General features: G+C 43.3%; 1 protein-coding gene across 7 annotated transcripts in view; it reads left to right on the forward strand.

Moving 5' to 3' along the window:
• Positions 1–15,632, forward strand: part of ATP8A1 (ATPase phospholipid transporting 8A1) — a 241,893-nt gene that overhangs the window by 124,634 nt on the left and 101,627 nt on the right. For all 7 annotated transcript variants that reach the window (XM_073342153.1, XM_073342148.1, XM_073342147.1 and 4 more), the window contains one exon: positions 4,498–4,637. In XM_073342153.1, the coding sequence (XP_073198254.1) occupies positions 4,498–4,637 (140 nt within the window). The remainder of the gene's footprint in view (positions 1–4,497; positions 4,638–15,632) is intronic.

Below are 15,632 nucleotides of genomic sequence, written 5' to 3' on the forward strand. Positions count from 1 at the left end.
ACCAGGCATATCTTAGCAAAAGCAAGGTTATCTTTGGTTATTCTGCTTTCTCTTAGTTTTTGCTAGGCCTCTGACCTCTTGACCAAACTCTGGACTTTGGGCCTGTACACAAATCCATATACCAGGTTATTACATCAGCAATGGATTTTAACCCTTGAATAACTATTTTTTGAAAATGTAAATGTATACATTTTACCTTTTTAAAACTCCCATATTTTGGGTAGAGGGTATCTACTCCTTTAGTTCCCTTTAGCTCCTTATTGATGAGTGAGGAGAAAAAGTCCCTGTTACTGCTGATATTGAATAAGAAGACAAGTCAGGATGGGGACAAGAATTTGTCACAATTCTCCAGAGACCCATCACTCCTCGGTACAAGAAATCCAGGCTAGAATGGCTGTAAAAGATGATTGTTGGAATTATTTGAAATTATTAATATGGGAAACCACCAAACACTAATTTAACCATAAATTCTTAATTAAATCCAAAGGCTTATACAATTGTTCTACACATGCCAAAAAAGCTGAAATAATAAGCAAATTACTACATCCAAACAATAACAAAATATTTATAAACATTTGATCAAGATACTTACAAATGGGCTAAACGCAGGGATGCTTAGACCTATATTGGTAAGTGTAGCGGAGTGGACACCCACTGGGGCCCAGAGGGGTTTAAGATAGCCCTGGGAGAGGGCTGGGGCAGGGGAAGAGCTGGGCTGATTAGCATAGCAGCTGCAGCTGGGGGCCATGCCCCAAACAGACCCAGCGGGCCTTATAAAAGCCAGGGAAGCCAGGAGCAGAAGAGCACTCTCTCTCTAGCTTTGAGAGGGAGGGACCTGGCTGCAGAGACCTAGTTCGGAGCAGGGCTGGGAAAAGGCCAAGGGAACTCTGGCCTAGGAAAGCCCCAGGCTGCAGGCCTGGGAAGGTCTATTAGGTGCAGGGGTTGCAGGGGCAGCCACGGGTAGGCAGAGGCAGCAGGTCCAATCCCAACCTTGTCTGTGATGAGTGGCTCATACTGCAGTCTGCCCTAGGGCCTGGGGGCTAGCAGGTGACTGGCAGGAGCCTACGACTGAGGCGAGGTAGGGATAGTGCATAAGGACAGAGTCTGCATACAAACTGGAAATAACACCAGCAGATCACTTTGTGCATTCAAAAATTCCCACAATCCATAAAAAAGAGCAGAGATGCATATTGCTATAGATTACCATTTTCATGTCCAAACACTAGAACCAGTTTGCACACAAAAGATGTTCTCGGAGCCTGTTGGAGCTCTTTAGGTCTCAAGAAGTCTGAAGGTGTTTGAGTGGTTATTCCTTGACTTTAGCAAAGCTTTTGACACGGTCTCCCACAGTATTCTTGCCAGCAAGTTAAAATAGTACGGGCTGGATGAATGGACTATAAGGTGGATAGAAAGCTGGCTAGATTGTCGGGCTCAGTGGGTAGCAATCAATGGCTCCATGTCTAGTTGGCAGCCGGTATCAAGCAGAGTGCCCCAAGGGTCAGTCCTCGGGCCAGTTTTGTTCAATAACTTCATGAATGATCTGGACTGCACCCTCAGCAAGTTTGTAGATAACATTAAACTGGGAGGAGTAGTAGATACACTGGAGGGTAGGGTTAGGATACAGAGGGACCTAGACAAATTAGAGGATTGGGCCAAAAGAAATCTGAAGAGGTTCAACAAGGACAAGTTCAGAGTCCTGCACTTAGGACGGAAGAATCCCATGCACCGCTACAGATTAGGGACCAAATGGCTAGGCAGCAGTTCTGCAGAAAAGGACTTAGGGGTTACAGTGGACGAGAAGCTGGATATGAGTCAACAGTGTGTCTTTGTTGCCAAGAAGGCTAACGGCATTTTGGGCTGTATAAGTAGGGGCATTGCCAGCACATCGAGGGACGTGATCGTTCCCCTCTATTTGACATTGGTGAGGCCTCATCTGGACTGCTATGTCCAGTTTTGGGCCCCATGCTGCAAGAAGGATGTGGAAAAATTGGAAAGCGTCCAGCAGAGGGCAACAAAAATGATTAGGGACTGGAACGCATGACTTATGAGGAGAGGCTGAGGGAACTGGGATTGTTTACTCTGCGGAAGAGAAGAATGAGAGGGGATTTGATAGCTGCTTTCAACTACCTGAAAGGGGATACCAAAGAGGATGGATCTAGACTGTTCTCAGTGGTAGCAGATGACAGAACAAGAAGTAATGGTCTCAAGTTGCAGTGGGGGAGGTTTAGGTTGGATATTAGGAAAAACTTTTTCATTAGGAGGGTGGTGAAGCACTGGAATGCATTACCTTGGGAGGTGGTGGAATCTCCTTCCTTAAGGTCAGGCTTGACAAAGCCCTGGCTGGGATGATTTAGTTGGTGATTGCTCCTGCTTTGAGCAGGGGGTTGGACTAGATGACCTCCTGAGGCCCCTTCCAACCCTGATATTCTATGATTCTGTGGTTCTGGATTTGAAACTCTAACAGGTACAAAGATCACCTTCCAAATATGAGTGCAAATGGATGCACTTACATCTTCCTGACCATGAAGACAGTGAAATTAAGAAGACTTTATTCAGTTTCAGTACTACTGTTCAGAGCCTGTGGGTAGCAGTGAAATTGTTGAGTCCTGTCAGTGTCATTCTCCAGAAATCTAAACATCTTAAGACAGGAAATTAACAAAAAGGCACTCAAACAAACAACCTTAATTATTCCCTGTGTCCTTTAAAATCAGTTTAAGCTAATGTGGGTCCACACAAACTAAAATACCTTACTCACAATCTCAAGGGGTTTTGCATGGTGTCTCTTGAGGACAGAATTAAGTTTTCTGCTCAAGGAGAAACTTAATTATGAAGAGTAACAGCAAATAATGACCAATTAATAATAATAAATTAATTTTAAAAAAATCTTCAAATGTAGCCTGTATGCAAGCGTTTGCTCAGTTTTGACTTTATGGGAAGTTGGAAGAATCTGTGACAAGGCAGAGTTAAGATTGTTTGTTTGGATACCCTCACTGTACATTTCCATAACTTAACACATTTAGATTTGAGTTTAACCGTAACTCTTCCTGGGTTTTAAGATAATTACATTTCAGTAATATATTTTACACTAAATTACTGATTCATTACTCTCAATCTTAACTCTATTTTAAATTGTTTTGGTCTAGGAATATAAACAGACACACACAAACTCATACAGAGAACAAAAATTACAGATAAGAAAACCCATTTGCTCAAATTTTCTGCTTAGCCATTAGTTGTGATTTTGTGAGTGGAGAACACTTTTTTTGGTACACATTGAAATTTTTTTTAATAACATTAGGATTTACATTTTAAAAACTTCTTGTACGCTTGTATACATATGAGCCCCAGTGCATATGTGCAAGTCAGACAGTTGTGCATGAATGCTTATGCAAACCCATCTTGTGTACATGTTGTACGTTTTGTATATGCATTTCAGGCAAGTTGACATTGTGAAACATTTGAGCCTAATATTGTAGGTTTTAAAAAAAAATCTGTAAATGTTACAATTGAAAACGGTAACAGGTATTTCAGAAAATCAGCTTTTCTTCACACAATTTAAATTAAGATTGATTAAAATAATGCTTAATATTAATATTGTTTTTGAAAGTTTTATTTCCATAGTTTACAGATCGTGAGCATGAGATCATTTGCAATTTATTACTCTGAAAATATTAATTCTTCATTTCATTGCCTGCGGTGGGACATATTCATAACTTGAAAATTAAATAGTTAATTTAAAAAAAATAGTTCTGATTTTGTCTTGACATATGTATGTCCAATTATAAAATAAAGATTTATACTTTTTATCTAGAAATATCTATTTTATTGCCTGCTAATTTAAAGTATTAATGTGGTGAATGACAACTATGTTCACAAATGGCAACGAAAAATCCCTAGGATGGCTTGGGCACAAAGAGGTGACAGTAAAAGGAAGCATGCTGGCTGTTTTATTCTTCGTATCTCTTTCTATACAGGAATTTTTTGTACTGTGACATTGACAGCCTCTCATATAGAAGTGCTGCACAAGTATAATATCGAATGGCACCACTATGACTTGACCAAGTAATAAAATAAGTTGAAGTAGTTCAAGACCAGTTTGCATTGGTGCAGTAGGTTAGCATCAGAGATTTTTTCCCATTTCACTATATTGATGTAGGTATGCTGGTACAAATATTCCCAGTGTAGATAAACCCTTAATATATTGTCTTGTCTTGTATTCTTGAAGCAAGGGGCTTTTGTGACATGCACCAGTGAGTTTTTTTCTTTTATCTGTCTATTCATAGTAAATTTAGCTTGTTAACTACGTATTGTTAGCACTACACAGAAATGAATCTACACTACACATGCATCCGACAAAGTGGGCATTCATCCACGAAAGCTTATGCTTCAATATGTCTGATAGTCTATAAGGTGCCACAGGACTCTTTGCCGCTTTTACAGAAATGAAGTAATTTCTAACTATGAATTGCTATTCTTACGGTCTGTTTACTATTTTAGGTTTAAGAACGCTCTGTTTTGCTGTTACTGAGATAGCAGAAAGCCAATATCAAGAGTGGCTAGATGTCTATCACCGAGCTTCAACAGCTATACAAAACAGAGCACTGAAGCGTGAGGAGAGTTATGAACTAGTTGAAAAAGTAGGTGGAGATGACTGGTTTTAGTTATGTTTTTGTCATATAGTACATGAAGTTTGAATCGTCATTTCGGGGTGAGACTTGGACAAATTAATTTTATTTATATAGTATGATTACCATAGTCTTCAAAGTTTAATTCAGAACATCCTCTAATGAGGTAAAGACTTCTACTAATTCTAATTCTAAAGACTTTATTATACACTAAATGGCAAGTAGGTTAACCATAAAAAAAAGTTTTTTGGGGTTTTTTTTGAGCTGTATATTTTCAAGAACTTACAAAAGCAAATACTGTGTTGATATATTTAATCCTCTGTTTGTTAATCCTTTGATTTATATCAGAGGTCAACATAATTGTGTTTTTGTGAGTAATAATTATCTATCTTTTCTATACTCTCCATGTAACATCAGGGCATAGTGTAACTTTCTGAGGTGATGTAGCACACTGTATGGTCTTTCCTCAGCTGCCGGTAATTTGTCTTACTGGGTCTACTAGTACCATCACATATTGTCAGACATGATACATATGTTTAGCTGGCCTATTTCTAATTAGTTAGGCTAGCCTCTAGATTTTTATGTGCTAATTACATGGTGTGTATCTATTTATACTATATAACATTTCAGTCAAACCTAGGTGCTAGTTTTGCCTGCTCATTTCTCACTAATGGTGGAATTTTCAAAAGCAGCTAATCAACTTTAGAACACAAGTCCCATTGAAAGTCAAACGTTGTCTAGGGGCCTGACCCAGCTGCTACTAGAGGCAATGGGAGTTTATCCTGTGAACTCCTAAGGTGGGTTTTTTTTAATTGCACATAAGGGAACTAAATGCTCAACTCCCCTAGGCACTTTTGAAAATGCTTTCCCCACACACCATATTAACCTCTCCCACTCTCCATGGCATTTCTTTACATAAAAGTGGACGGTGGAAGCAAGTATGCATCCCATTGCATTTTGATAGTAAATGTTTTTCACATTTCTATTTGCGGTGTTGTAGCGGTGTTGGTCCCAGGATATTAAAGAGATGACGTAATGAGGTGATATCTTTTATTCGACCAACTTATGTTGGTGAAAGAGACAAGCTTTTCAGGTAAGAAGAGCTCTGTGTAGCTTGAAAGCTTGTCTTTTTCACCAACATAAGTTGTTCAGTAAAAGATACTGCCTCGCCCACCTCGTCTCTTTGACATTCCGTTCAGGATTTTGTTGAACTGTTCTAAGTGGTTGAAGTAAGGTGGTGTTAAGGTGTTTCTCCTTGTACTTTGTCCCCAGAAGGTAGTGCTTCTTTATTATATATTACTAATACTGATGGTTTTATGGGGAAATTGTAGTAAAATAGTGCTTCATGTATTGCACGGGTAGTTAGGGGTGGGAAAGGGGAGGATGAAACAGGCAGTTTGCAATGGCTGCTCCTCACAAGAAAGCAGACTGTATCATCCCCTCCCCCAGCAGCACCAGACAAAAGCCAGTCATACAACCCTACAACACCCTTCTCCACTCCCATTACCCAAGGGCAAGCAGTAGTGGGAGGACAAGTCCCAGACTTTGGACCCAGATTAAGCATGTGATTCCCTTCCCCTCATTCCCCACTATTCCCTGTAATATGAGGAAGATAGGGAGGAAAAGAAAAATGTGAAGCAGCAGCCCCCCCCTTCCCAAAGGTAAAGAGATGGGTAAATGGACAAGGAACATGGAATTTGACTCAGCAGCTCCTGGATGAATTCTCCACCACCCTAACCTCTGATGAGAATGTGCAGTTGTGATAAGTGTACAAACAAATTGGGTACTTATTTTGCACATACATTTGAGTCTAAAACTTTTAAAAATTAGACTCCTAGAATTCAGAACGCTGAAAGCTGCTAAGGAGCTGGCCAGGAGCAGGATTGTCCAGTACACTGTCCTTGCTCATTCCCTTCCTCTGCCCAGACTTTCATTCTTCAGTAGGGCAGTGCCTATAAAAACTCCAACCAACCATCCTCCCATACTTCTGAATCTTTTTTTTTTAACCACAAAAATGTATGTGGCTCGTCTTTCAATACTGCTGTGCCCCTACAGTCTCACTGAAATCAGTAGGAGATTCAGGAGCTGATTATCTTTTAAAATCAGGCCTATTTTGTTTAAATGTCATTTGCTTTTTTGAGGGCTGCATAATTATCTGAAAATCTTACAAGGAACAGCTGAATTACCTTTTAAGTCTTTGCTTATTGGCACTAACAAAGGTTCTTCTTTCAGTGGTCTCTGCATATTCCCACTTTTGGGAAATGGTGCCCCAGGCATCAAGCTGCAGAATTTTTCTAGTAAGCAGAATATTGGGGCTACTTGCCCCTCCCCTTCATGGAGGATTCCAACGGTACAGAAGGGTCCCAACCATCCTTCAGTTCAAGTGCTTGCATTTGCCCATTGCACTGTAGGTGTGTGTATGCCTCATGCACTAGCGCTGGAGAGTTTTCCCTATCAGAACCTGTAGGGGTGGCCCTGCCCACCTCAGAGTTCCTTCTGTTGCAAGCAAGAGTATAAAGGGAAGAGATGCCCCAGCCCTCCTCTAGTTCCTTTTTACTGTCAGTGATTGAAGCATTGGTGTTCCCTATGAACAGTTACTCAATCTGCATAGCGGTACTCAAAACATTCCTCGGAGTTTTTTTTCTTCTATTTTTATAATTTTAAATTCTTTCTTTTGACTTGGTCCTCCTTTTGGAGCTTTTCCAGTGCAGTGGGGCCCTGGACCCTACATTGTACCAGGGGACTTACGCCGAGGTCCCTGGAGTTCCAACCTTGTGCGGACCGTAGGAAGTCCATGTCTGTTAGTGACTGTCACTCCCACTGCCTCAAGTGTCTGGGTGAAGGCCATGTCAGAGATAGGTGCTCAATCAGTCGTGGCTTCAAGATTCAGATGAAGCTGAGGGAGAAGCACCTCCACCAATATATCTTCATGGAGGCTGCCCTTAGACCAGTGTTGGATCCCCCTCAATTATCTATGAGAAGATTGGAATGAATAGGCCAATCAAGCCTGGGGTCTAGTATCATCTCAGCCCCACTGGGGACCTATTAGTTGTTTTGAGGTATGCCTCTGGCATCCAAATCTACATCATCTCATAAAAATAGATCTCCCAGGAAGGATGCATCCCCCACCTGCTATGAGAGGCCAGTGACGGTTGATACCAAACAGCCTCCCAAGTCCCATGCAGTTGATTCACCATTGCCAGCTTCGCAACAACCATCGGTACCACAGCACTTACCACAAGACCAACCCAGGGAGCAGTTTCCCATGCCTCTGCTTCAAGCCTTTTCTTCTTCTCTGGGTGAGGCCCTGGTACCAGAAGCAGCGTTCTCAGTACCCACTGGTTGTAAAGTATATCAGGAGTTACTTAGGAGAATAGCAATCTCTCTAGGCATCCAGGTGGACATTCTCCATCCAACTGAAGCAGGGAAGGTGTGTCCCTGCCTATTAACAAGGCTATCTTGCAACTGTCCAAAGTGATCTGGTAGACCCCATCCTCCATTCCTCTGGTGGGCAAGCCAACAGAAGTTCCATTCCCTAGGACAGAATGGAAATACCAGGTTCTGTCCTAGGAATTTCAGCAGGTCCATCTACATCCCACCCCCAGTTCATTAGTTGTGGCCATGGTGAATGCAGGAAGTCATCATCACTTAGGCTTCCTCCAGGACAAAGATGCGAAAGAGCTTGATCTTTTTGCCAGAAAAGCTTAGTCCATAGCAACTCTACAATATCAGCTTGCTAATCATCACATCTTATTGTCATAGTATGAATTCTCCAATTGGGAAGCCATATCCCAGTTTGTCACCAAGCTGCCTGAAGATGCAAGGGAGCAGTTCCAGTTGGTTGTGGCTAAAGATCACCTCACTGCTTGTTCGGCTTCCCTAGATGTGGTGGATTCTGCAGCCAGGGCCAGTGTGACACCTGTGACAATGCACCATTCCTTTTGGTTGCAGTCCTCATGAATTCCTACAGAGGTGGAAAAAATGATTGAAGACTTCCCTTTCCAAGTGTGTGCCTTGTTCTCTTCCAAAACAGATGGGGCTTTGCACACCCTAAAGCATGAGAGAGCAGTTCTGAAGTCTTTGGTCCTCTACATCCTGATAATGAAAAGGACAAAATATCATCCTCCAACCAGCCTAGACAGCAGTACTACCTCTTGTGTCAGGCTCACAACCTAAGAGGAGGCAAATGCCTTCCACTTCCTCAGGCTTCAGGCGTCCACAGGCCTCAAAACAGCAGATTTGACTCTTCTACATCGAGGACAGCATGCCACCTAACCTGGATCTATCTGGGCCTTCCCTGCCTACCAAGACAGATTGTCCCGCTCCTACATGTCTGGCAGTCCATCACCTTGGCCAAATGAGTGCCAAGCACAGTGAAATTGGGATATACCCTGGACTTCCTCATTGTCCCCCCCCTTCCCTTTTCCCATCCCTCTTCAGGAACCACTCTCATGAGTCTGTACTAAGAGAAGAAGTGCAGATTCTACGTTCTGTGGGAGCTATAGCAGAAGTGTTCCATCTTCATCAGGGCAGGGAGTTCTTTTCCTGATACTTTCTAATTCCCAAAGCCAGAGGAGGTTTCAGACTCCTTCTAGACCAGGGTGGGGAACCTACATCCTGTGGGCCGGATCCGGCCTGTTGTCTAATTTCATCTGGCCCACGGCAAGTCTCGGCACCCACCTGTGAGGTTAGAGCCATGAGCGCCGGCTTGCACTGACCCAGGCGGGAAGTCCCGAGTCTCAGCGCCCACCTCCCCAGGTGGGCAAGTTCAATGTTTTATATTTCTCTCTCTAAAACAAAAACCTAAATTAAGATGCTTTTTACTTGCGTGTAGCCCGCAATTGATTTTTTTTTCCTCTGGGTCAATGGCCCGTGATAGAAAAAAGGTTCCCCATCCCCATCCGTAGACCTTCGGAACCTGAACAGATACATCAAGAAGATAAAGTGCCAGATGGTTTCCCTGGCCCCAACTACCCCTTTCTCAGATCTGGGGGAATGGTAGGTGTCCTGTAAATCAAAGGCAACATATTTCCACGTGGCAGTCCATGTTCCTGGGGTTCATAGTAGGATACAACCGCTACCAATTCACAGTACTGCCTATTGTCAGCCTGCGGGGGGTTACCAAGTACATGGCATTGGTAGCAGCTTACCTCCTCAAGCGGGATGTACGTGTATTTCCTTACCCAGACAACTGTCTGGTTCAAGGCTACTCCAGACCTCCATTTATCAAACACTGCATCTCTTCAACATACTGGACCAATTTTATCATCTATCCAAAGGATAGAATTCATTAAGGCAATCGTGGATTCCAAATCTGCCAGGATATTCCTGCCTTTTTCCAGGTCTCGGGCTTTATGAAACCTGTGTGTGTCCCTCAAGAAGTATCCTCAGAGTACTGTAAGGATTGCTTCAGGATCCTAGGTCACATGGCAGCATGTACCTATGTCTCCCTTCACACCAGACTGCACATCAGCACATTGCAGACATGATTCAACTCAGTATATCGACCTGGACAAGACAACCTGTTGTTGTCTCTGAAATGGTGAATGAGCTAGTCCAACATGTGTAAAGGAGTTACTTTCTCACCTCCTCTCCCAACCATTACTCTGGTAACAGATGCCTTGGCCATAGAATAAGGAGCACATCTGAGTGCCCTCCAAATGCAAGGGTTGCAGTCCAAGGCCATGCTCCACATAAACATTTTGGAATTGGGAGTGATATTTCATTCATGCCAGCGGTTCCAGTCTCATATCCAAGGCAAGGTGGTCCAGGTTCTCACCAACAACACTGCAGCAGTGTTTTATGTGAACAAGCAAGGCGATGCCAGGTCCAGCAGCCTTTAGCAGAGCAGTCAAGTTATGGAACTGGTGTATTGATCCTTCACTTTAGACCATGAATGATCTCTCAACATGAGTATTCTGTTTTGGGTGTTTCACATAGAGGTTTTCCAGCTATGGATTATTTGTGACCCAGCAGAACAGGAAGTGCCTTGTTTCTGCAACAGAGCAGGTCACAACCAAGGGTCAGTATTGGCCACTCTCCTGTTTCTGTGGGACAGAGACCTCCATTGCCTCTGCTTCACATGGTCATTATCAAATTCAAATAAGATAGAATCATAGAATATCAGGGTTGGAAGGGACCTCAGGAGGTCATCTAGTCCAACCCCCTGCTCAAAGCAGGCCTAATCACCAACTAAATCATCCCAGCCAGGGCTTTGTCAAGCCTGATCTTAAAAACCTCATAGGAAGGAGATTCCACCACCTCCCTAAGTAACCTATTCCAGTGCTTCAGCACCCTCCTAGTGAAAAAGTTTTTCCTAATATCCAACTAAACCTCCTGCACTGCAACTTGAGACCATTACTTCTTGTTCTGTCATTTGGTACCACTGAGAACAGTCTAGATCCATTCTCTTTGGTACCCCCTTTCAGGTAGTTGAAAGCAGCTATCAAATCCTCCCTCATTCTTCTCTTCTGCAGACTAAATAATCCCAGTTCCCTCAGCCTCTCTTCATAAGTCATGTGCTTCAGCCCCCTAATCATTTTTGTTGTCCTCTGCTGGACTCTTTCCAATTTTTCCACATCCTTCTTGTAGTGTGGGGCCCAAAACTGGACACAGTACTCTAGATGAGGCCTCACCAATGCCAGTTGGCAGGCAATGCTCCTACTTATACAGCCCAAAATGCCGTTAGCCTTCTTGGCAACAAGGGCACACTGTTGACTCATATCCAGCTTCTCATCCCCTTGATTCTTTTCTGCAGATTTCTTTTGGCCCAATCCTCTAATTTGTCTAGGTCCCTCTGTATCCTATCTCTACTCTCCAGCGTATCTACCACTGCTCCCAGTTTAGTGAATCATGGCAGAAACTTCCTTATAGCTCCATCCTGGGCAAGACAGACCTGGTATTCAGACCTGTACAGTCTATCCTCTCTTGAGCCCTCTGAGGAGATCAGTAACCTTTTTTTTTCTTTTTTTAACCACTGAAGGTGCAATGAGCTTGAGTCACATACTCTGTCCTCAAAACTTTCCTTGTTGGTCTTTTTTATTTTAACTCTGCCATTTGTGAGGGTGGAGCAGGAGTATTTTCTTTCTAGTTAGATTTAAAAGAATTGGTACCTGTTGGGCACAAATATTGTCTGTATGACCCATAGGAGTGGAAGGGCGGAGAAGGAGAAGGAAGGAAGTGGGGGAAGCTCCTCAGACCCAGTCCACCAAGTCTGGCAATGTGCAACTCCATTATTGACTTTGAACGACCACTAACCTAAGTGACTCTGTGCCCAGTTTAAGCAGCCTTCATTTTCTGGTCTTATCTGGGTGAGCATGGTGCTGTTCAGTGCACAATGCAGGCCAGCCTCAAGGTCCCTGGATTCCTCTGGGTTGACCTGATTTGGTACTGAGGTCCAGGCACCATTGGCATTGCCCTGAGGTCCCCAGATCCCTCTTGGTTGATCTAATTCAGCACCAACATCCCAGCATTGTTGATAGCTCCAAGGTCCCCAAATACCTTTGGATTCACCTATATAGTGCCTTATTCTGGTGCTGTTGACACAGAACCAAAATCCCTGCATCCCAAGGGGTTGACTGAATTTAATGCCGGCTTCCTGGCACCATCAATTCAATGCCAAGGTTCCTGTGTCCCCCAGAGTTGACCTAATTCTATGTCGACATCCTGGCATTGTCTAATTAACACTGATGTACATGAATCCTTACAAGTTGACCTGGTAAGATGCTGAGGTTCTGACACCATAGACATCTGCAGATCCATCCAGATCTATTGAGTCCAGTTCCTAGGATCCAGCATTCTGGAGAACCACTTTAATAAGTAGCCCAGTGCCTATTAATGTTCCTACAATAATCCTGGGTCATCTGACTCTGTTATGGCTTTGGTACCCTCAGATGGTGTACCACTTGCCTAAAGTGGTCCAGTGCCAGGATAATGAGAATTGGTCTCCAGATCCTTCCAGGTTGACTGGGTCTAGTAGTATGGATCCAGCACAATTCACATTGATGAACCATTTACCTGGGCTAGAGTCAAAAAAAGACTTAGCCATTGTGACACTGAGATTGCAATGCCTAAAGTTTTGGTGCCTGGAAAATCATAGGAACACCACTGCAATTCACAAAGCCTAAAGATGCCTAAGCTCCCTATACAATTAATAGGGTGAGATAGGTGTCTTAGACTGTGATTCACAAAAGCCAGCAAGCTAGGCAGGGAGCTGCCTAAGCTAGTTAATGGGAAATAGTGATGACTGGAGTGTGTCATAAGCCCCAGTCCTCTTACAGAGATAGGCACTTAAGTCCAAGCTTCAAAGAGGTGCCTATTTCTGCTTGCAATTCTCAGCTATGAACCCTCTCTTGGAGTTAAGCACATAAGGCATTTCTTCCAAGAAGTATTGTTTTTATGCAGCTCAAGTGGAAATAGAATCCTTGGGTACACGTAGTTTGGGAGCAAGATCCAGTACCGTTAACTTGGGTAAACTGCTTGTCAAAATGGTTTGGTACTCAGTGTCAACAATATTCACATCCCCAGGTTTGCTCAGGACAGCTGTGTCTAATGCTGACATGACTTAGTTTCTGAGGTATCATTTTCTTAAGGAGTATTATTGTCTACATCAGTGTCACCAAGGTGCCCTGATCTGTCACAGGTTCAGGAGAATCACAAATTGTGATGTTCCAGGCCTAGCCTGAATGGCATAGGCCCCCATATTTATCTTCATTGGCTGAGTCTGGTTCTGAGAACCTGGCATCATTATCTCTGTTTTTTTATAGGTGGCAACATACTCCCCTGATTCTTTGAGAGCTATTGAATTGGCACTCCTAAAATATGCATCTACTATCCTAGTCTCATTTAAACACCATTGAGAGGAGATATCTACCAATGGTTTTCTCCCAGAGCCTCTAGAGTTAGTCAGCTGAGGCCTTAGGCATTCCTTTTGTGACAGTCACTCCAGAAGAAATCAGTAGAACTGGTCATGTTCTGAGTAGAACCTGTAACAGCATTAGTTGGCGATGAAACCTTTTTAAAGGAACAGGAGGAGAGGGGAAAGACAACTGCAGGTGATTGGGAGATGCCCACAAACACTGCAGGAAGTTATAGGGCTCTTGACTCAGTAGGGGGACGATGGGAAGACCTGTGGAGAACGCCAAACTCCAGGCAACAGGTGCTCAAGACTAAACCGTGCCCAGTTTTTTTAAACCTTTCCTCACAGGATAGGTTTTCTAAACTTTTTATTATTTTTGTTGCTTTCTTCTGGACTCTTTTCAGTTTTTCCAAATCTTTCTCAAAGTGTGGCCTTCAGAACTGAGCACAGTATTTCAGCTGAGACCTCAGTACTGCTGAGAAGAGTGGGACAATTACCTCCCATGTCTTAGATATGACATTTCTGTTAATACACCTGTGATGGAGTGGACTAGGCCTAAAGGCCCCTGCTGGAGGCCTCAGGGTTCTGCCACACCCATCCCAGGAAAGGAGCAGTGATGAGGTCCTCCAAGCAGGCTAGAGTGGCTGCAGAGGAGGCAAACAATCAGGGCCCAGGAGCGCTATATAAAAGGAGCTGCAGAACAGTGCAGAAGTTAATTGCTGCTTGGAGCCGGAAAAGAAAGGACTGCGTACTTGGCTGGCTGAGGGAAATGCAACACAACGGACAGTTAAGTGGGGGCAGGGACGGGGGAGCAAGAGGCTCCTGGTTGGCTGCTAGGACTGAGCCAAAGACCGTTAGCTAGCGAGACTGTGGGAGCAATGAAGATGCTCCCAGCTGGCTGCAGACACTGAGTAAGGACTGAGCCTGGGGAGGGCTGCAGGAAGATAGTATCTCCAGGGAGGAAGCCCTGGGGATACAGCCTCATACCAGGGCTGGACTGATTTAAAGTTAAAGACTGTGGATGCACCCAGCCAGAGGGGGCGCTTGCAAGAAGTGGGTGCTGACCCCGTTACAACACCACAGAATATTAGCCCTTTTTTTTTTTTGCAACTGCATCACTGTCTTGGCTCTTATTTAATTTGTGATCCACTATAACCCTTAGATTCTTTTCAGTAGTATTATCTGGCCAGTTATTCCCCATTTTGTATTTGTGCATGGGATTTTTCCATCCTAACTGTAGTCCTAATTTAATTTCATCTTGTTGATTTCAGACCAATTCTCCAATTTATTAAGGTCATTTTGAATTTTGATCTTGTCCTCCAAAGTGCTTGCAAAGCCAGCTTAGTGTCATCCACAGAAGTTATAAGTACACTCTCTCTATTCCATTATCCAAGTAATTAGTGAAAATATTGAAATGTATCAGATCCAGCACAGACCCTTGGAGAACCGCACTAGATTCATTCCCATAGTTTGAAATTAAACCAGTGATAATAACTCTTTAAATATGTTTTTTCAGTCATTTTTGAACCAACCTCAAAGTAATTTCACCTAAACCACGTTTCCCTAGTTTACTTATCAGAATGTCATGGTGGGACTGTGTCAAAAGCCTAACTAAAAATCAAGATATATCACATCTGCTGATTCAAAACCATAAACCTATCTGCCAAAATCACAAATGTCTTATTTTGGCCTCAGTCTGGCATTATGTAAAAGGAGTATGTCCAGACCAGGCTTCTTTATTAACAAGAAGAATACCCATTGTCATCAGTTCTGCTTCAGGGTGAAATAAGACCCATTGCCAATAACAAGCTCCCTTTTCTTGGACAGGAATCAGGAATTGCATTATGTGTTCCCTCTGATTCCATAGGATCAGAAGATCGGACTGACCTGCAGACACACATGGCAAAGATGTTGTCATAGCCATAACCAGGTCTTAGAAGTTTGGTTCAAACATCCTAGTTCTGATGATAGCACCACTTTCCAAATTACTGGAACTTTGTCTTAAAGTTGGGAATAAGAATCTACTTCCTGAATTTTCTCAGGTTGACACGCTTGATGAGAGTTCTGACATGCTTGGTGACAGTGTTTCTCAGAAGTGTAGTGGGGGCGGGTTTAATTGGAAAGCAGGACCTTCTTGTGTTCAACCTTGC

The sequence above is a fragment of the Lepidochelys kempii genome, chromosome 4 (genome assembly GCF_965140265.1).
Source record: "Lepidochelys kempii isolate rLepKem1 chromosome 4, rLepKem1.hap2, whole genome shotgun sequence".
Lineage (NCBI taxonomy): Eukaryota > Metazoa > Chordata > Testudines > Cheloniidae > Lepidochelys > Lepidochelys kempii.